Below are 23961 nucleotides of genomic sequence, written 5' to 3'. Positions count from 1 at the left end.
GCGCCGCGACTGACTTTAACTGTTTACATTGATTTCAAGCCTGTGTACTGACTTCAAATCTGTTTACACAGGGTTTTTTTTCGGGTCAGCACTGATTAGCCTCGAATTTGTAGTCAGTTACTGACCCTGTGTAAATCAGCACTAACTCTTTAAATAAGTTATTGCACTCTGATGCTACACACAAATTATGCTACTAAAGGTAGGGACGGTAAAGGCCGAGAGCTTCATTTGACTCATAAATAAAACAATTAACATATTTTAATTACAATTTATTAAATAAAATAGAAAAGTATATGTACGTAACATTATTTTAATTATAGTAAGAACATTAAAATGAGCAAAACGAGCTTAGTAAGTAAACTTCTTTTAAATGCAATAAAGACGGTGTGGTTAAACATAAACAATCATTAAATTTTAATCTTTGATTAGAGATAAATTCAGTACTTAATTACTATCCATGTAAACCAGGCTATCGTAAATTATTAATGCTCGCTCTACCCATAATAACGACATGAAGATAGCCTTTATCTTAACGAATACCTAATATGTACCTAATGTAACAAATTCCGTTATTAACTTAACAAATGACAAAATTCCAAAACTTTATACAGTTTAACCTTATTTTCTCTAATCAAAGTTCTCAATAAATTGTAATACTTATACAATCTTCACATTTATAACATTACGTATAATAAAATCATCACAAAATTAAAACTACATACACTAACATTGCCATCTTATCAATACTTAAAAACTAAATAATAAATAACACAATCATCAATTTACCAGTCGCAACTTTATTTTAGTGTAATCTAAACATACATACAAGATATAACATTGATACTTCGGAACTCAAACATTAAAATATCGTTAAATAGTACAATATGGCCTAAACTTCTCTCTAACTAATAAAATTTGGACGTAAACAAAACACTGCACAAACAAACCATATGAGATCTTTACGAAAACCCAATCCACATTTCAAATACATACAACATGTAGGTACTGCTTATAATTTTACAAAGTAACCTGAACTAATAATACTTCCCATTATCATTAAGCATATATTGCAAAATATTAACCTACTACTAAAAATACCTAAACGCATCATCAACGTCTCATGATGTCCTCTATGCTGAAACCTTTTTTGGGTCCACTCGACTGGCTAGTCCCAGACTTTGAATTAGCCGGCGGTTGAATCCCAACTATATTTTTAATCCCACTAACAATCGAGCTTGAATTAATATCGTCGTTTCCTTTAGCATTTTGCGAACCATCTTTGCAACTTGATACGCTCGTCGAAGTACTCGGTGCAGTGTCTTTTGGTGCTGTTTGTTTGACTATAAGATCTTGAGCACATGTCTGTTGAGGTCCTAAAACAGGGTGTGGTATAGGACCGTAAGCCACTTGAGGGTGTGGCGGGGGCAAAGGTAGCCCGAATTTATGGTACGCCGGTATACTTAACATAGGTGGCGGAATGCTTACTGTAACATCATTACTGCCCATCGGTGGGCGTGGCATCGATAAATTAGTTGGCTCTGGAGATCTACTACGATAAACAGGAGCACAAGTTCTCATGTTTTCTCCTATGTCTGGCGGATGACTTCTCTTTCTAAATGAACTAAGGAACATCCCTGAAGGCCCAGGATCTATAGGCGGGCTGGTTAGTTGGTTGATTTTCGAAGGATCAGGAGGCTGTATTTGATGTAAATCTCGTCGAATCTGTAATTGCGGGTGCCTTACTTGTGGCTCCGGTATCTCACTGTATCGCATTTCCTTTTCCATTATTTCTTCTGATGTATATCTGCGCTTTTCATACATTTCTGCTGACGGCATGCGATGTTTATCTGGATGCTGTGGTCTCATAGTGTACGGGCTGGCTCGGTCTCTCGGTTCATTATGGTGACAGTGAGTTCTTTCAACGCTGTGCGGAGGCGGCGAAGCTCGCCTAGGTCGCTCTTCACTTTGTTCTCTTCCAATACTTTCAACGGAAGATGAACGCGCTCGTCTAACCGGGGAGTGTTCTGGGGACGATAGTTCTGGATCTTCATCATCATACCCTGGTTCTATAGGGGAACCGGGTCTGCCAATATCCTCTTCTCCAACATCAAGAACATCTCCAGGAGGAACATCACCCACTGCATGTGTTAAAGCATGACGCCGTAAATCACAATTTCTTCTAAACACTTTGCCACACGAGTTGCATTCGTAAGGCTTATGATCAGTATGTGTGAGAAGATGTGTTTTAAGGTTTGATCGTTGATTGAAGCTACGGCTGCAAACTGGGCATTTGTGAGGTGATTCTTCCATATGCAGGATTTTGTGCACGGCGAGTGTCCTCGACTGGCAGAAGCCTTTTCCACATTCCGTACATTTAAACGGTTTCTCCTTCGAATGTATGTATCTGCAACAAAAACGAAAACACTATTTAATGAATGTTATTATTGCAATAGTCATATTATCATAACTAGTGTTTATCGCGGTTTTAATAATTGAAGCAATAAAACTTCACGAGTTAATTAAAAGGCTGGTGATGGGCGGAGCATAAGTCGAGCTCGATATATCTTTTTAATGGCGAATAATAATAAAGTTTAGTATTTTTAGCAACGATAATTTGCTTAAATACTATAATAAAGTATATTTACTTGTATTGAAATAAAGAATAATGCAATTAGCAAACAGTGATAAAAGTTTAAGTTCAAAATTTTAATTCGCACGGATTTACTAAAGATATCCAAGACGGGAACACGAAATAGATATGCCAATGTTCTAGGAACCATTATGTATTAACTTCAGTGACCACTATTCTGCGCAAGCGCACCTTGAACGTGATCCGAGTAATTTGAGACTCAAGGCGACTCAGACGATGTATTGCCAACGTTCGATGAACCACTATTCTTAGACCCTTCTAAAGCTATCTCTGCTTTTAATTAACTCTTGGAAGACGTTGCACGAGAGGCCATTTTTAATTGGTCGCGTTTCCAAGTGCCAGTTCGGCCGAATCGAATTACGTTAAAAGCATTTTGTGGCCAATCGGTTCGATTAATATAAAAGCACCGGTGTATCGGCTAGCTGATTAAAATAAATTTCATGTTCTCGCAGAATATAAACGATAGCCTTTCGATTAATATTATAATTGATTTTTTACTCGCGATTTATTTACATTGTTGAAGTTGAAGAAGATTTTTGGAATGGAAATGGAATGTGCTGTCCGTAGGTACCTCCTACTATTTAAAAGGAATTAGTATGACTTTTTTATTATGATATGTCTGTGTAATTGAAGTGATTTATTTTTCATTAATTTGCTTAATCTCATGGTAGCAATGATGCACATTAGCAACATTAAAAATATAACGTTTACCAGTTAAACATAACCACGATACAAAAATAAAAATCCTTTACAGATCTCGGAATCTAAAATGTCGCAAATAAAATGTAAAAAATACAAGTTTTGTTACTTAGCGAAGGCTGCAATATCGGAACCATTTAGTTTTATGTCCTTGGCGACATCACACTCTTTATTGTGTTAATGCGACCTTAATTATCAAAATTATATTTGAAAATTTCGAGAATGTAATAAAATAAATATAAGAGCCCGGGTTTTAATGGTAATGAGTCTTAGCATTCTTGGTCGTCGAGGAATGCACCGTGTAAATAATATATCATTACTATGGAAGATAAATAAAAAGGGCATAATGATCTCGTACATCTCAAGTTACTGGTTTGTGCTGCATCAAGATTTCGTTTTTGATGCCTTGTCATTTTGATGGCGGTGGGAAACTCGTATATCTAATTCCTTGAAAGATATGTTAGTTATTTTAATTTATCATGTGTTTGGACAGTTTTAATATTTTGAATAAGGTTTATTTTTTAACCTTGTTTTAATTTTTCTTTTATTATACATGTATTTTATAATATACTGATATTTCTATGATCTATAAAAATGACAGTTCCCAACCATAACTTATCAAATTCATAGTCAGACAAATTTAAAATTGAACCATTACGAAAACGTATTAAAATTTCGCTCTTCCCAATTTGTCTAATTGAACAAAGTAATGGAATTAAAAAGCAATATACACCGATCGCAAGAATCACGCAAATATGAATGTTCATATCGACCGGTTTGTACCTAGAAACCGGAGGTTCCGATCTCAACGGTTAAGTCTCACGGTCGAGGATATTAATATGGAGATTAACGTTAAAATTTAGTATTGCTGTTCCCAACACGTAATAACTTCAGATAAAGCCTTGGGAATCTTTCTCGTAATAACATTTAATTTCGTGTTACAGAGAATTAAAAATATACAGTTGGAGAGTCGAACTTTTTGTATTTAGATTCTATTTTGTTTACAGCTTTGTTGTAGATTTGCTTTTTGAGATTAAAATAATTGTAAGCTCTGTATTTCAAAGGAACACTTTAAAACTATACATTGTAGAAGTACAGCATGTGATAAAGATCTATAGGTACAGCAGTATGTAGAAACACAATACAGACAATTTCTCTTGCCCCGCCAGAACATCTGTAGACATAAAATCCAGTTTCCAATTACTTATTAATCGAAGTTAGACGAAACGATCCAATTAAATAAAAACCCGACACAGAGTCGAAACAACTTCCAATAAATTAGAAATATCTAATGAACGCGATATCTTAATTCCGAAATGAATTGAGAAGTCTAAGCGACTACGTGGGATGACGGATACTACTGGTCAAACAACTTTACAACTTCAAAGCGACCGCTAGCTTTATATTAACAAGGCAATTACCGGGTTACTTTGAAAACTAGACAATAATTCTCACAACGCAAACATAACATCCCGTCGCAATATCAAACAAACCAGAAATAATAATTAACATATGCGTATATTACATTAGCGGACGGAATATAAATAATGCACATAATTAATGTATAAACAAATCTCTGCGTCCGACTTATCGCGCCAGTTCGATCAATTTTGACGTTATAAAATATAAGTAACGTCTGTCTCTTAATATTATACTCCGTGATAAGGATCGCAATGGACAGTCGTTCAGAATCCCATCAAGGCACGGCGCGGGGATTAAAAAAAGTTGAAATTACAGACGACTCGGACCTCGCGCTAATGGCTTACATTAAAAATATTTTCCATTACCGCTTGGTTAATGTTCTTGCGGTGGAAATAATGGATTTCTCTTTATATTTACTACTGTTTTTAAAGTTCATAGAAGGAAATGGTACGCATACATTTGTGAAAAGTAGGTAGTGCAATATCTATCAGTGAATAGATGACTAATTTAGCTTAGATTGTGACGTGTTAGAAGAATCATAATCAGTATTAATAAACATTTTAATATAACTAATTATTAATGATCAAAATAAAAGGGTAATGACTGAACTTACTGTTGAACGGACATCGTACAGATAAAATTCAGCTGTTCCATATATGGATAAAGGTTTAGGTCAGTCAACTGATCTAAAAAATGTTCAAGTACAAACTCATTGAGAAACGTGGCGTTTACTCGCGAAAACAGGTTCTGACCGTCCCCGTTTCGGGTTACAAATTTTACAAACTTAAGAAACGGCAAATACTAAACAGTATTAAAACATTGCATAAAATAGCAATCTTAACTAAATGCGAAAGTAACTCTGTCTATCTACTTCACGCTTCAACCACGGAACCGATTTAGATGAAATTTGCACCAAATTTCGTATAATATATCCGGAAAACAGAAAGCTAAAAACTTTTTGTCAATTTAGTTGTTCCATCTGGTTCCATTACTACGTTTAGTACTTATCTAATTCATTAAACTTGTAGAGTGCGGTAAAAACTTTCAACTATATTATTTTTGAAGCGTTTTAACAAATTTTACTCAGGCTCGATGTAAAAAAGATTTTTTATCACACCATTCTTATTGCTTGCACGATCCGGGTCAGTTTTTTCTACATTCAATCGTGAGGCTGTGATTGCCTATCGATGTCTGATTGCTATAGAACCATGAATTAATATTAGACTTGTCAACCACTACATCACAGAAGAATTAGTATGAATATAGCATTTATTTATCTGGAATAAAACGCATTTTATTATGTTCTAAAATGGGCTTATTTTCACAATAAATATGAGTACACAATAAATTTTCAATTAATTAAACAACGGAAAGATTACCCTAGATAAGCAATATTTATTTTCCTGACTGAGTGTGTTTCAAGATTTGTAGAATGGCTTTTAAAACCTTCGATGAGATTCAACGCATATATAAATATTTGGATATTTCTGTACGAAAGTCACGTACCCGTATTTATTTGGTTTGATGACGATATTCATTAATGGATTCTTCAAAATATTACGCACTAATTCTCAGTACTAAATGTTCTATCTGTTCATTTCTAAATTTGCATTTAGTCTTTATCAAGTCAATAAACTAATAGGTATTTAATGAAAATAATCTCCTCGAATTTATAATAAACTGTCGATTTAATGTTCATAAGCCATAGTAGGTAAAATTATTAAAATTATCATGTGAAATAACGTATGTAATAATTGATTACAGTACATCTGAAAGAAGCTCTATGAAGCAGTTGTTTCATGTATTTTACATTAAAAGTAAAGAGAGCAGGTCCGACGCGCAGCGGAATGCCGTGGGGTCACTGTCCGATCCCTCCCCGCACTCATCTCAACATCTAAGCCTCCTATCTCATAGATTGATGCTGCTAAAGCTCTGCTTATCGACTTCCATATTAAAGTAATTAGTTATTTATATTTCCAACCATTCGCAATTCCTTAATCAAAAGTTGTAAATAATAAATTATATATTCAAATTCGAACACTTCAATTAGTTTAATTCTCGAACGATGTCAAAAATATATTAAAAATGGAAATCGAATTCCTTTGTCGGAATCAATGTTTGGTGTTAACCCAAATACATAATATGACTCGATGTGGCTTGCGATAACGCAACGACGTCCATTAAATAGATAATATAATATAAAATCGAGTTGAAGACAAAAAGTCACCTTAATTATGCAAATCGTAAACTTAATTAGATACCCGTATTTGAAAACACGCTAATACAAAACAGTAGCGACAAGTCATACATAAATTTATAAGAAACGCTTACAAGTGGTTTCGTAGGTAAATCAAAAGAGATTAAAGTGACTCTGAATTAACATAATCCGGCGATTTGTATAATGAAGTGACTGAATCTGTTGTTCAAAATCATCCGAATTTTAGAAAATGATGCAATAATCAAGTACCACTAAAATTCTTGTGCATAAATTACACTAAATGCTGTTTAATTATTATTTTATTCTCAAGTGCTTCGAGATTTTTTACTTGATTTTTTGTGTTTTACTTTAAATATTTCTGTCTGTACTCTGTCCATAATAACACTAGAATTAAACGTTAGATAAGTATGCATATACGTTTTTTATCGCAATCGAAATAAAGCTTCTGAACACGTGTACCAGAAAAGGAAAAAAACCTTTAAACATCTTTCTTACCATTGTTTTCAGTATTAAAACAATGTTTTGTCTAGAATTAGAACCAGTTAAATCTGAATAATTTGTATTCCTATTAGTTTGAATTACATTAATTACTAATCTATAATTTCGTTGGTATTGTTACAATTTTGCTAGGCATAAAAATCTCCAGCCAAATGCACTTCTAAAACCTTTAAATCTACAGTTTAGAAGCTGAATATGTAAATATCCAATGTCACAGACGGATGTATTAGCGTACATAAAGGCTCTTAACCAATAGTTGGTTGTTTCTACCCACGCCATTTTATCTCTACATGTACTGGCCGATTTGTCGCTGCTACCAAAGCTCGTTCGACTTTCAGCTAATTAACATTAGAATGACGGCTCGTCAATGGAAGATTTTGTCGACCTTTGAGTGGGAAAAATAGAAAAGTATTGCATGTAAATGTAGCTTATTTTTTCCTTTTTATGTATGTGTTTGTTAGTTGTATGAGGATTGTGATAATTCTATAATTAATGTAAAATTTCCTAATACTATTTTGAACATGTGCTAAATGATTATAAAACTGTTTGTTAATAAATCTACGAGACTTACTCTCTTATTAACGAATTTTCCTATCTTATCTCTACAGGCATAGTTTAAAGTCTTTAAAGTATTCTTTCTAGTAATCCTTTACGGGCTTTATCTATCCGGTTATTTATTGCTAATTTAATTAGCATTGAAATCGACTCGAAAGATATAATATTTGAAAAATTTATGTTCCTACTCTATCGGGTGCAATAAATAATACTGTTTAAATGCAACCCGCGTCGCCTCTTAACTTTGTAATGTCTATATATGCCGAGGCAGTAGCCAACCATTTACAAGTATATGACATATGCAAATGAGCCAGTGTTCGCATGAATATTTTTCGCAACACTGTATTAGTGCGCTTATAGCGCTATTTTTTGCACTTTCAGCGGAATGAGATGTCAAAAAGCGGTCTTTTTTGTAATGGTAATAGCACTCGTTTTTAGTTTATATACTTAACCCGCTCGCTCGTGGAATAACGTTTTGCGCTTTACGATCGTTCCGTCTACAAATGCGCGATGTTTTATAATATTTTATATGCGAGATGCTTAACAGCTTTTAGTGCGAGTTATAATTTTGTAGATGGTAATTTGATACGGCGAAAACGTAATAGAAATATTAATTTATACGAAGCGGCTCGGCCATGGCAACAACAAGCTTGTACGTTGAGACTTTTATGTATGTTATAAAAGACTATATAACTAAAGAATTTCCAAGAACATCACATTAAAACATGGTTTATTAAATAGTAAAAGATTAAGGTTGTATTGTCCGTTAAGTATAACGTAATAGAGCATAAATCTCGAAAGAGCGTCGTCATTACTCTCCATTTTGAGTTCGTCAAAAAACCTTAATCGAAAAATGATAAAGTCCCAAAGTCGCATAGTTCCACGGTGCATCATTTATTTTCTGTTGTTATACTAAAGAAATTTAGTATTCGTCGCGCGGCTTATAAAAAGTCGAATCCCCAAAGTCGGACAGGTACGTGGACAAAAAATAAATGGAATATACTAATGGAGCGCGTCAGAGGCCGTGCGAGCGTGGAGGTATGTAGCTGGCTAGAGATTGTCGCGCCTTTACTTGGGAATTACGTTATTTAGCACCCTTCCAATATGTTTTAATTAATAAATACTTTTTTACTAAGACTATTAGTTATCAAGTAAGAATAGTCAATGAAGAGGCCAATAAGAATTTGAAAGCTTTCGTGAAATTTATTTCCAAAAGTTTACAAATGCATCACTGACTCTACCTATTAAGACTGAATGTAACCGTCCAGTATTTTCAGTTGAAACATTCACAATCTTAGCCAATTAGAAATCCACTCTACTCCCAAAAGCTAAGGTCTCAATTCCTTTAAGTGTAACAAAACGATGATGCGGCAAATAGTCGTGGCACGTTGGTAAAGCTCTACATACTGTGGCGCGAAAGCCGGTTCTGCGGCGGTCGGCGTCCAAGTGACTTAATGGGAGCGACGGCTCGCCGCTGCCGCTTCACACTCAATTTCACCTCTGACTGACGCAAACATTCATTGTACTTACTTGACTCACACTGCCATCAGGTGCGTTACTTCATGAAACCGAAATCTCATTTATATATTTTAACGTCCATTCGCCGCGTCTCTCGCATTCGAATTTAATTCTTTCCGCATATGTGTGATTGTAAAAACTGTTGTAAAAAACAGTGGCGCCTCTCGATCTAACAAAAAGTCGATAGTTGATACTCGATTCGATCGCGCTCCACCGATTCCGAAACACAATCTAATTTTTTTCAATCTGCTCGCTTTTGTGAAATTCGATAGCGCAACGCTTAAGCTAGCTATAATAACATTTTGTTTCTTTTAACCATACAAACAGCTCTAAGATTTTAATTTTGTGATACGCTCGACTCCCCCGGCGAGACCTTGTTCTAACTTTCAAAACGGCTTAGGAGTTTTGCTCTAGAATATTTTCGAGTCTAGATCTATTCCCACGTTGACCGTAAATAAATTTATTGTCTCCTTCCATAAACTCATTACACGCGATAAGATAAAACGGCCGAAACGTACGAACACGCCTCGTTTTATACCAAAAACACCGCAGCGTACGTGACTTAAAAAGACAACGAAATGAGTTGTTAGCTAAAGTAGCCTTTGAATTCGTTAGGTAAAACTAGTTCTTATCAGATGTACTAGTGTGTCGGTTGATTCATGACGGTGTCCGCTGGCAATTATATTGAAGTCACTTGATACCATTAATCAAGTTGTATTGATAGGTTCAAGTATGTATGGAACCAATTAGACTTGGAATCCTTCGTCCAATTTTATGCCTCGATCGGGCGTCTTATGATTTATTGCCCGGCTGCAATTAGGCCAACGGGGTATATGTAGGAGTGTTAATTTCGGTTTTATAATAAATCCAGTTTTAGAGCCAGCCATGTGATTGGATGTAATCATTCTATCGGATCGTTTATTATTTATTACGTATTTCAAATATACGGTGCGGTTTTCTATCTCCTACCTGTTTAGTGATAAATTAGTTTTTATGTTTTATGAGTATGGTATTCCTAGCATTGAAATTAAATTACATAGTAATTTTTATGTACACATAAAGAAATACAAATCCATATCGCAAGATGCGAGAGTAGAGGTATATATTCCTTTAATATATTATGGTTTATGGCAACAAAAAACTAGAAAAACAAGTAACCAAAAATTACATTAAAACATTATTCTCAGAATTCCGCTTAAAAACATTATAATTTAAATAAAAAAACCAAGCCCAGCTTATCGCGGCAGTTTGAAGCTAAAATATGAGTATAATATTAGTATGGCGCAGTAAAATGAATAATTAACGTGATCTGGTCCCAAAGCTCAAAAATGCTATTTGTAAAGTTTTATATCTATTCTATCAAAGTTCCAATCTCCCATAATATCGGCTTGTACGTGCTTAGAACAGATTAAAGGTTCTTCTCTGGCAGCGGTAATAAATAACGCGATTATTTCTTTTCAAAACTCGCTTTGGTCTAACTGAGATGATGTTTTTTGTGAGATTTCAACCGAACTATGGGAATTAAGTCTTAAGAATATGGATACCGTTTAAAGTTTTTCAATATGTTAAGCTGTAATGATGGTCCCTTATTAAAGTACATAAATGTGTATTTTAAATTATGTTTATAGTTATTATAAACCAAAGTACTTATTATGTTAAATGATAGGTTATTTTAAAAATATAGTAAATTTGATATGTACTAAATATAAATGCATATTTCATGTCTTCATTACTCACAATATAGTGAGAAAAAACTTACAAGTATCTGTAAAAGGAGCAAGCTATCAAGGACAACCGGTTAAAGGCGTATGGCGTTTAAACTCTTTATACTATGGTATAAACCATGAACGCCATCAGTACGGGAGATAAAATCGACTCTCATGTTAAATTTTACCGCATTCCCTCGCATCCACAATTCCCTACAATCTTCGAATTATCTCCATCTAACTAAATAACGTAGCGATCTGATAAAATTTAAAATATTTAAAATATCACTTATACTGATATGCAATTAAGAAAATTGCTTTTACAAAAAGCAGTCAAGAAAAAAAGTACTTCGTAGAGGCTTTTCAATTCTAACTGTAGCTCTAACAAAACACTATTTCATAAATCCCAAACAAATTTAATGCTAATTGGTTTTCTATTAAAAATTAGTCATGTTAATCCGCATTAGGAAAAAGCAGTTATACCACAGAATGTAAATACGATTTAAGAATTTTACCTGTGTGTGTGTTTGTGAGCTGTATGATATATTCAATAGTGTGAGTGTCCGTGAAACATAAGACGACATTTATGATAAATGGACAGACGTGGCTTGGGATACCTTTCTTCTACGTTCATAAATAACAATGGCATAGCGTTGGAATACTTTCAAACTTGTTTTTGGGGTTACGTCAAGGAATTGTTTGGAAGTTGACAAATAATCACTAGCTAGCAGGTCGTAGAGCAACTAGCATAACTGAATGACATACGATTAGAAGAAAATTTATCTCCTTCATATCTCTTCTTACCATAAAATACATATTGCAAAACCCAAGTTGTTCTATAGATATGAATCTAATATAAAACCGTAGACGAGGTCCAATAATTACAATATTCATATACAAATACCGTGAGATGTTATGTCAATACAAATATGTTGGCGAGCGGTGTGGGCTTTTTGAGGCCGGAGTGGTCCAGCATCCATCGTTTTGTTTGCTCAACCGACCGGTCGCTGTTTACTGTGAGCCTGCTTGACACTACTCAGAAATTATTTAAACGAAAATCTTCAACCCGAGTACACAAGCGACTTGTACGTCTGTACTCAAATTATTAGAATAGCTTGGTAGTTTATCTTTGTAAGTGGGTTTTTGTATGTGGATAGATTTAATTCTGACGTTTCCTATTACGCAAAATAGCATGTCATTAGTTAAAAAACCATTCGAAATTAATGCCTGAGCCCCCGGAATCACAGACACAATAGAAAATCTATTTTGTCGTGGTCTCATTGGGCCGCACGGTGGTCAATCGGTTAACGTTTAAAACTTGGTGTGGAAATAATCATACAGCTGCTTGCATAAAGGTTTTTATTAAATCACTGGCTATAATAACGTAGCTACGCGAACGTTATTCATTATTATGGAGCATTTAACTCTAAATGTACTTTATCAGAGGTGTAATTCTAGAACCGAGTAAGGCAATATTGCTCAAGACAAACTTTTGACCACAAACCACGGTCGTGCCAGCAACATATCGCTACTACAAGCCTAATGGCTTTTAAAAACTGGATTAAGTAGCAGAGAAATGCTAAATCGGAGATAAGCATACGTCTTGTCAACCCACGCAGGCTTATGTAACATTTTGCATATTAAACCTTATTCTTCATGAGATAAAGTATGATTTTAAGAGTTACGATCTCAGGTACCTACTTTCAATCGTTTAATACACAATTGTATGTTTTTTGTACGTGTAGGTATGTAGCGCTTAAAATACTTTGTAATTAAAAGGAAATGTACAGTATTAGCGGTAAATGATCAATAACCTTTGAAAGTTTAAATTGATTATAATATATTAAAGTAACTTGATTGTACAAAGCCTTATATAAAATAAGTATAAAATACACCACCGCGAACACCTTCCGTTTTAACGAGTGCACTTTGATTAATGGGCCCGATGTTATCTAGGGAATGTTAATTGAAAGTTTATTTTATATATTAAACTTTATTATTATTTCATTGCACTTTAATGTATGAATATTTGCATCAGTAATGACGCGTATTAACTCGTCATATCTAGAAGCTAGATAGATATTATTAAAAACAGAAATGCTCTTTTTATTCTTGTTTAAATGATTCGAACGTTTGAAATGGAATTTTTTACTACAAAAATGATTAGCAGACAGATTAACGTATCTGAATAAATTTAAGATATATCCGAATCAATATCACGCGAGAACATAATTTGACTGCTTCAGATTCTAACAAAAAATTGATTTGCAAGCACACGCAATCGTCTCACTTATATTTAAATAATGTATCTCTTCAACCTTATTGATACATATAAAATCACAGGTCTCGCTCAAGTTTTAAGTGCCGAACTTAAACAATTATGAAGCTATAACATACGTCGCGAAAACAAATTCGACCACTGAAGATCTTTCTCCGCGATATCGGAAAGCCAAAGGCGATTTATTGACTTATTATATATTTCTTAATATGTAGCGATTTTTATTCGAAGCCGCAGGTGTGGTTATTGAATAAAAAAGGCTTATAGATAGGTATACCTCAGTTGCGCAAGCCAGTACACGGTCCGAAAGAACTTTCAAAAGCTATAGATACTGTGAAATCAACGAACGCTCGTGCGGCGTTTCTTGTTAATTATTCCTCAGCTTCGGTCACGATTATTTCAAATGCAGGCTCATCTCAACACGAGATACGTGTATGAGAAATTTTCTAATCAACGCTTGCATTAATTTTGAACAAAACACATTCGGCAGACGCGAATTTTCGAGAATAATATCAAAACATTTTCACCGATCGCGTGACACTCCCTTTCGCCCGCGGGTAACATTTCTGAAATCGTTTTGACTGTTTTGAATATCAGAAATTCTTGCAATCGATTCAGGTATCAGCAAGGAAATAAGGCGAGTTATTATTGGAATGGGACCGAGATGATAATTTCTAAAGATATCCGTAGGCGAAACTGTTGTTCTCGCGACCGAGTCCACCTGCCTGCTTTGATTTATTATGGATTCAGTATTAATTTGATATCCCTTTTTGCTCCAGCCCCTTAAGCGATCGGAACGAGAAGGTACGACCAGTCCCCATTATACGTGCTCTCAGACGAATCATAATTGCATATGAGACCACGATAATATATACGATGCGATTATAAGCTCTATTTACACATCGGCGATAGCATCTTGTAATTTTTGCGAAAAATTTATTCGTTAAACAGCAAATTGCTTAACAATTTTGTGCTGATTTCGTTTCAAAATCAGCAATTCGATCAGTAAATGCATTACGTAATGTAAATGTTAAATATATTATGTATCTCACGTGAAGCTTACTGTTTTCTCTTGGCCCTAGTAAGTACAATTTGATATATTAAAAATATACAAACGTAAAAGTAATGGTGGGAACTCCTTCGTCGTATTAACGATGGAATTTGTTAGATTTTGATGAGTATTCAAAGGTGTTCGTTTTATCAAACGTAATGTTATCTTAATTTAGAAAAGTGTAAACGTTGTAAAGATAACGTTGACAAAATTAACTGGGAAAGTGTTATAGGACAAATCTTATAAACAATTTGAATAATTTTGTCTCTACCTTTTAGAAAGTAAGTGCTACAAATAAAGAGAACAACTTATACGAAGTGAACGATTTATTTCAATGAAACTATAGCTACGAGTCATGAACATAAAGATTATTCTGAGAATCGCAAAATTGGCGCGAATTGCATGTCCTTGAAAGGTCAAGACGTCATCACGTAGTTTTTCTCCGAGTTATTAATTACGAGCCGAGAGTAATACCTGGTATTATACTCCAGGCATCTTGATTATAAAGGCAATCGGACCATAATGTCTTATACGATAAAAACAATGCACAATCATATTTGGGTGACGTGGTGTCATACATTAAAATTTCAAATCATTAAGAACATAAAAACACAGGTCAATTTTAAATTAGATGTGAACAAAATTATAATAAAATACATTTGCAGAATCTATGTTGAGATTTAATACAATTTGCAGTTACGAAGTTATGTTCCAAATTTATAAAAAGTCAAATAGTTAATGGTCTATTGAACTGCAACAAAAGAGCTCTAGCAGTATAAAAAAACGAAATAGTTCAGTAATAACACAATCGAATAAAGTAGCGTTAGCAAAACAGGCGCGGCTGGAACATTTGTTATTATAATAAAATTTTAATTTCCTTTACAATTAGTATATAATTGAACAATTTTTGAAATAATAAAGCTCTTTTTCTTATTAGTAAAATTCTATAGACGACACAACTATTTTGTAAATAATTATACATAATCGAAAAAGGCTTTGAACAATCTACTTATTATTCTTTCAAATTGTAAGCATAATGATCGTTGAAGACATACTTTAGAGTATAAATTGAGGAAATAATCTTTTTTTTTCTGACCGTACCAACTTCCATTACCGTCTCAGACTCCAATAGAAACGGATGAATCATCATTTTTAAACTAATTACGACGGAGTAAAAAACGCGTAACCTAATGCGAGACGAAGCCTCGAATGGGTATTAAGATTCATCAAAAATCACTAAGTCCGTGATTCCTCTACGCTTGATTTCGTTTTTATATTTTGATTGGAAACCAGAAATGGTTTATTGAATGGCAATTTAATTTTAATCTCGGATTACCTTGACAACTAAAACGGTTGCTTGGATTAGTTATTTTTTGTGTTAGCGTTTTGTGAGCATGAAAACTAATCTAGCGTTCTGTAGATCTTTGTATGTGATGGCAAATGCAATGCGTACCTACTTAATTTATTTTTTGTTAAATCAATTTTAAGCTCTATTGATTATATTTATTGGAACGTTTGCACTTGGATTTCAAATAATTAAGTGTTAAATTTTGAACGAAAGAGCAAAAGAGGTAGAGAAATACTTGAAAGAATAAAATGTAAAACGCTCGAAATAAAATTTTTGTAATAACTGACTTTAATGCCTATGCAAAGAATAAACAGATTTTAACATCAACAACTTCGTAACATTCAACTTTATTATCTACGTAAAAAGGCATATTTTATTGAGACATTAAAAACACAAGCCTTTTTTATTTAAATATATCAAAGGATTAGAGTTATACGAAAATAAGATTTTAATACATAGCTATATTATGTAACTATACAATATATTTGACGTAAACAAGTAATAAAACATGCTATTAATTATTATTTTAAATACGAAAGAACCGCCTGGCTTTTTATAGAAACAATAAATCTATATTTTATTGACGGCTCGATTTACGTTGTGGGAACTTTTTTAAATTGATTAATTAAATTTTTTAAGGAGATCTTCTGTTATACTAAATAAATGAGTTTCATTTCTTATTAAAAGTATAGATATCTCTAATTATTATGTTAAGGTATGTATTTATCTGCGTATAATTGTACATTTTAATAAGTTATTAACATAATACACGAGAATAACAAAGTGTATGGCACAAAAAGCTACGTAACAAGAAAAAAATCTTGCTTATAACTCTAGTCAAATTTGATTTTTCAACCATAACATGAACCATGAAAGTATAGCACTAACACCGTGTAGCTTAAAATATTCTATCAAGATAAGATTCCTAGAAGCATACTACGATTTAAAAGTTTTATAAATGTACAATTTCCTAGTATCGCGGCGGATGCGGCCACACTCGGGTTAACATCTGCAACTTGAGTTACACCGGCTGCCTGTTGCGTGCATATAAATTGGTTGTTTACTTACTAGGATCAGTGTTGTAGAAAATTAATATGTGTACTAATAGATACCAGCCTTATAATTAACTTTTATAAAATAAATTGCAGAAGCAGTAGCAGAATATTAAAGACGGAAGAAGCTACGATTGGAACAGGAATAGCTTTTATTATTGAGTATGTATTTGTAGTAATGCATATGTACAAGTATTGTTGAATTAATGTAGTGTCGACTCAGTTTAATAAAACAAATTTTTAACACTAACCTGTGGTCCCGTAGGTGATCTTGTCGTCTGAAAGCTTTTCCACAAATATCACAGGAGTAAGGTCTCTCATCTGTGTGCGTCCTCTCGTGGATCAGTAAATTGTACGACTTTGTAAATTGTCGATTACAGAATTTACATATAAACTGCTTCTTCGGCCTAGATGCTCTGCCAGGAGCTCGCAATAATCGTCTATCGAGGTGTGGGTGCATTTGATGAGGCCCAGCTCCCGGTGGAAATAATCCTGCCCCAGGAAAATTGAAACTATTCGCTGCTGTAGGTGACGGCCCAGGAGCACCAAGAAAAGCTCCTGGAGGGCCATAAATAGGAGGCTGCGATGATCCATCAGAAATCATTCCCTCAATTGATGATGTCCTGTGGTGAGGTAAGAGCATCGCAGCCGCTGCCTCCCTAAGAGCCACTTCTTTTCTCTTTTCAACCATCATAGCCATCAAGTCAAATGAATTTCTCTTATTAAATGTTCCAGAAGCTCTATCCGGTGATCCTTTAGCAGGTTCAGGTCTTTCGCGATCCAGCATTCGTTCCCGTTCGATAATTTCTGAAGGGATTAATGCTGGATGCATTTCATTAGGGTAAATAACGGGATGCATTGCTCTGGTTGGTACAACAGGAACAAAAGCAGATGATTCTCTATGCGTAGATGTTAGGAGAGCACCCGTGGTCATCTGTCTATGGTATGGAAGTGGTGGTGAGTCAAAATTTGCAGGGTTTCTGCCATTTGACGATGGTCTCTGCGCCGCCCTTTCAGCTGAGCTCGCGAGGAACTGATCATGTCTGGAGCGCAATGGAGCATTTACAGGACTATCGGGTACTGGGCGAGGTGTTGACGCCCTTGTTACTACAGTTGCGTTTCCACTGTTATCCGACATAACGTCTTCAAGTCATCTGAAATAAAAATAAGTTCAGTTTAATTTAAGATGTTGACGAATGACGTTATGTTATAACACTACAAATGTACATTGCATTTAGATATGTAAATCGTATTTAAATTTCAATCTTAATAGCATGCAAGGGTAGTAAAGTTTTGTTTATACTAAACATTCATAATACTCCCAAAATTTAGATGTCGATGTTAAGTCATGAATAATAAGATTGTCTATAAAACCGTGGTTATTTAGCCGACTGGTCGCGACAACTCACAGCTACACTTGATTCTTATCTTTACGGCTCTCACTCGCTCCTCGGCTAGCGATATGAGTTTAGCTCGCTAACTCGACACTTGCAGGTGCTGAACATTTAGATTTATGGATCGAGACACATGTTTAATTAAGTAGCTTATTGTCAAGGCTATTACCATGGAACCGTATCATTTCTCACGCGATCCACCTACGCTTTTTCACAACTGGGCTTCACTTTTCGCGGATGGATAGCAATTTCTATTGTCAAATAGTGTTTAGTGTTTGTTTCGAAAGTTTTATTGACTCTTCTACCTTTCTAGTTAATGAAAGATTTTCCAATTAAGGAGGCACAAATATAACTGTTAGATATTTGGAGATTTTGTGAAGTATTCTTACAAAAAATTTAAGCTTTTGTAACATTGAATGTAGGTACTTGTACATAACAAAACTATCTACGAAAAGAACATTAATGTTTCCGCTTTACATTTTTATTTTTGCATTACCGTCTTCTAATAAATCCACAAACGTATTTCATTGTTTTGCTTTATTTACAAACTTTATAATTATGTTAATGGATTCTGTATCTCATGAATCATTCAACAGTTTATACAGAATAGTATCGTTTCTTAGCTTCTGGTGATATCGGGAAATGTTAATGACGACCGGATTTCGGCTCCGAAAGACATATATACGTCCATATTTGATACGTCGCTATCGATAGCTTATACGAGATATTTCTTAAACCTTTTTCGATAATAAATAACGCACATAAAATATTGCCTGTCGTTTATTAATTGCTTATTCTATAAATTTTTAATATATAATTTAAATGGATTGGGTGATTTGCATGAAAATTCTTGATTTTTTATATTTGGAAATTATGGCTTTATATTAGGTAATTTAAGAAGCTGGGACAAGTGTTAGACCGTTTTGTTTGTTCAAGAGTAATAACCACTGAAAAGATTGCTATTCTGAGATTTACGATTTGTCCGACTGTTCCCAACTGAAAGGAACATCATGGCTCGTGACAATAAAACATCGTCACCGTATTTACTGCCTTGCGCTTAATAAACGATGTTGTCTTTAGCTTTCCGGTGTACATTTCTTCTATGCATATTATTCTAAAGATAGCCTTATAAAATTAATGTGCTGTTATTTTAAAAGTTAATTAAAAACAGCGAATTATTTATTAATACCCCTTGAAGCCAAATGCGAATGATCACTTAATATCATTTAAGGTCAGTAAACATCGCACGGCAGACACTCAGGGTACGGTATGCGTTAAAAAATAAAACAAGCCCAAAGATAAGTTACAGCAAGTAAATAAAGATTAATCTTAGAATCAATTTATTCAAGCGAGATGGAAAAGGCGAGCGTACCGGGGCTACATTTCACTGCATGTTGTCCGTTCTACCGTAAAAGCCTTCTGATTCACCGTCTCCCTCACTCCCATAGCATTGATATCTGCCTCTCATTCACACTTAGGCAACGGCTGATCGAGTTTCTACCATCTTACTTGCTCTAAAGCTGTAAAACTACTTTTATCTCTCTTTTGGTCCGGGGATCTTAAGATATGAAAATGTATGCAAGAGCTGTAGTGAGTAATAGTTTTTTAAATGTAATGATAGACGTAAACATTTTTAGAGACATAAAATTGGATATGTTATTATACATGTTTAAAATTGACGACATCGATAGAGAAGCAATATTAGAAAACGTTTCTAGGTTGATTCCGGGAAATCAAAAAATTCTTCGTCAAAAAAAAATCATATAATACTAAACGGTACGTACGTACCTGGATTTGTTACAAAAGTAGCTAAAATGTGACAATGATCATTAAAAAGTTTTACAATATTAGTACAACGACGTCATCTACGTTATTCTACCTCTAATCTTTATTGACATACAAGTTGTATTTTTAATGAGCAAAGATATAGTGCACACGATAGAGCTAATTATAAATTGAAATTGTACTATTAAATCGTATGAAAATTTATGGATCGAGATCTGCCTGTACACACTTGTAGTCTATCTGCGAATTCACACTGAATATTTCATTTCAATCTGGATTTTATGCAGGTTGACTATTATTAACATATTAAAGGTATCATGCATTATGTAACCGTGAGAATCATAAACATATTACTAATCTTGATTTGTTTACGCATAAAAATCTTTAAAGTTGTATGGTAAGGATAATAAATATTACAGAGTCAGGTGGTAGGTATATAAGCAGAATCAGATTATCTGGGTTCCTCAATTCTGTACAAGCTTTAAATCAACGGTTTTCGGAACCCGTCCCCGCTCCAGTTCGTTAATTTGTTTTTAATGGGTAACTTGGGGTTGTTGACTTGTGATTTTAAATATTTCTGCACTTGTAATAAATAAGATAACTCACCAGCAACATCGTTTTGATTTTACTTTTTAATTGTATTCGTTTTCTTAATTAAAACATAATATAAATGACGACATTTGGGGAATTTAATATTTTAGTTTCTTCTCGTGACAAAATATACATAATATATAAGGGTGTAAATTATTAACTGTTTTTAAGAACATTTTTATGGCAATGACGTGCGTTTTAATGTTCCTTATAAACTACGTGCAGCAAAACTCACATAATGTATAAATCCATCCTCCATGCGTTGACTAAATCTTGTATTTCATGTAGCAGCACACTGAACCTACAGTATAGCGTAGTAGAACTGATACTGTCTTACCACAAAAAACTTAAGACAGGGTTTAACTTTAAGCGCGGGTTCTCATTAATATGGTTTTCTCGTATTTCACATAGACAACAATTAAAGTGACAGATCTCTGGTTTAAAGTTAGACTGTGTTTAAATTGTTTTGTGGTAAAATCAATATTGTTTATTTAAGAAAGTCTTAAGACGTTCACTTTATAAGAAATATAATCAAAATAACAAGTGTCTTACTTGACAGGATACTACTGCAACTATAGTGGAATTGCATTTCGCTACTTGTGATATCTAACATTATCATTCATAGTGCAATTAGCCTATTAAAGTGGCGGCATTGATGAAAGAGAATTTAGGAAGTCCCTTTCCTCTTTTATTAATAACTGGCCTGATTATTAATTTGTTATCTTGATATTTGATTATCACTTATCAAAATCAAACAATCTTGATGTACAAATACCGAATTGGTATATGGGATACAATTAGGTTTAATGGTATTTTACGTGGAATTCTTTTTTGGTGCCGCAAGGTTGCTGTTGTAATGATAAGCAATAACGAAGCATATGTCAGATTAGATTACATTATCAGTTAATGTACAGATTAACTACCATTTGCTGGTACTGAGCACGTTTCTACTGTGTTGTATGAGCAGACACCTCTATGTAGAGGCAAACAATCCTATTCAAACATGGGACAAGGTTTATTTACTTTCTTTTGTGCACTTCAAAAGTTGAGGATATGAAGGTTTTTTCCAATGCATTTACAGCAATGTGTGAAATAATCTTAATCAAATACGGATAGATTTGAGGTAATTAGTTACGTATTATGTGAAGCAATAACACAGTAAAAACGACGTTAAAAGCTGAACCAAACTCCACAACCATGTATTGATTTGTAGAGCTGATAAACGTACAGCTTTCTAATTTCAAAAAAACTATTCGTTACAAAAAGCTTGCTACTGGGCTTAAAGGGCAGATGTGCTATAGTCAATCGGTGTTAAGGCATTGATAGCATTGCATAGTAAAATCACCTGCATATTTTATTGGAGCATAAAAGTCAGCTGCGTAAGCGGTTGACCATTAAATTGTTTAATCGTATCGAATGACAGCTATGATACAAGTTATTATTATTAACATCTGGCATTTATAGTTTTATTGCGAATATTTATAATTAATAAATGAGATGGGTCGATTTATATTATCCTGATGTAGAGCTATGCGGCATTCTATCCTATCAAGCTACATATAGAATTATATATACTTTTATCTTCCTTATAAGTAAAAGTGTAGAGTAAGGAGCAAACTTAAATGAGCTTTTACAACTCCACAATTGAATGAAATACATTACTGAGGAAGTACATTTAAAAACGAATGAATCAACTCTATCGGCTCTACATTAGAGTTTTTACTAACATTACTGTAATTCGTTAACGTGAACATATTTACAAGCTGTAGTTACATATACAAATGACACAATGTCTCCTTGGACACCTTGTCAATGACGGTAGTTGTACAAAACACAGGCGCGGTCGATAACCGCAAACTCGAAACTTGCCGGTGTCCATTACACGTTAACGAGAAGCCTTCCTTTATACCGCGTGCAAGCCTTCGCATACAAAAATAAACTTACATAAAACATTGGCTCTTTGAATAGCTTTTATAAAACGATGATACCAAGTGAATACATATTTAATAAGGCATTTAACATGCATGTAGACATAAGCGCATGCGCGCTCTACAATTTTTTTCATATTCAACGAATCTATCTATTTTATATCTAAAAACAATAATATAAACTTAACTGTAAATAGTTTTAGCATTTCAGAAACTGTTTTAAATGTTAATCTGTTAAGCTCTTAAATAATAGAGATTAGCACCTCATAATTTTCCACAAGACAATGAGGCTACTGATAATTGTAATTACTGTAACACAGTGGCACGAGGCATAACAAAAAGAACAATAGCATTAAACCGCAGACCGTTATAAAAGGTATCGTTTTCTTGGGTGGTATTTTTATAATAAAATAATAAACATGCATGGCGCAGTCACGAACTAGTAGGATGTGAACATATGACTATGAAAATAAAACAGGTAGCGACGTAAAGCGCACCCTGCCTACCCAATTTATTCCACATCCGTTGTATTAAATTACGTATTATATAAAAAAAGGACTCACAAGTCGACGGGTCGTCCGATCGATCACTAGACACTTCTACCCTCAGAAGTCAGGTAGTCGTCCACAAAGTTTACAAACCGAGGGTCCGCGTGGAACAAAGGTTCATTGCAATTTTTTGTCACATTACACAGTCTAACCACAGTGACTCCAACAGGTGAATAGGAGATTAGTGGATGTGCACACAACAATAGACGCACTGTACAGGCCATAAAACAGTTAATAGACACTGGCGAAGAGTTATTACCGACACGAGATGTTTTAATCATCGATACACTATCATCACATCACTGTTCGAGTTTTTGCACTGTAATCCGCTCATATAGTTATGTGTGTTGCACTCATTTTGTGGTTGTAGAGTCAGGCGAAGCGAATGCGTGTGCGCAGGCGCGCGGCGGTGAGGCGTAGAGTGCGCGTACTACTGTGCCCACGTCGTCGGAGGCAGTAGCGCTCCCGTAGCCGCCCCGCCCGCCGCGCCCCGCGCCCGCCCGACGCAGCCTTACTTTTTACTTCGAAGGCAATAAAAAGGGAAGGATATCGTTGTTTTGTTTATTTTACGTGTTAGTAGCGTATAAGTCGTGTAAATTAACGCCACCCTCGAATGTTTGGTTCCACGTGGATTTTGTTCCCACTCGCTAATAATTGAAAAAATTATTCTTTACCTTTTAAATTATCAAGAGTCTAGGTTCCGATAAATTCCAAACATGA

General features: G+C 34.3%; 1 protein-coding gene across 1 annotated transcript; it reads right to left on the bottom strand.

The window, feature by feature from the left end:
• Window positions 1-325: 325 nt before the first annotated feature.
• On the bottom strand, window positions 326-23671 carry LOC123697966 (protein bowel). The gene is made up of 3 exons (XM_045644539.1): window positions 23257-23671; window positions 17247-18149; window positions 326-2404 (listed from the first exon to the last, which is right to left on the bottom strand). The coding sequence occupies exons 2-3, from the start codon at window positions 18131-18133 to the stop codon at window positions 1111-1113; spliced, it is 2181 nt and encodes a 726-aa protein (XP_045500495.1). The 5' UTR covers window positions 18134-18149; window positions 23257-23671; the 3' UTR covers window positions 326-1110.
• Window positions 23672-23961: the final 290 nt, after the last annotated feature.

This window comes from Colias croceus, chromosome 15 (assembly GCF_905220415.1).
Source record: "Colias croceus chromosome 15, ilColCroc2.1".
NCBI lineage: Eukaryota > Metazoa > Arthropoda > Insecta > Lepidoptera > Pieridae > Colias > Colias croceus.
The sequence above is the reverse complement of the archived record's forward strand: the minus strand, read 5'-3'. Positions and strand labels throughout refer to the sequence as shown.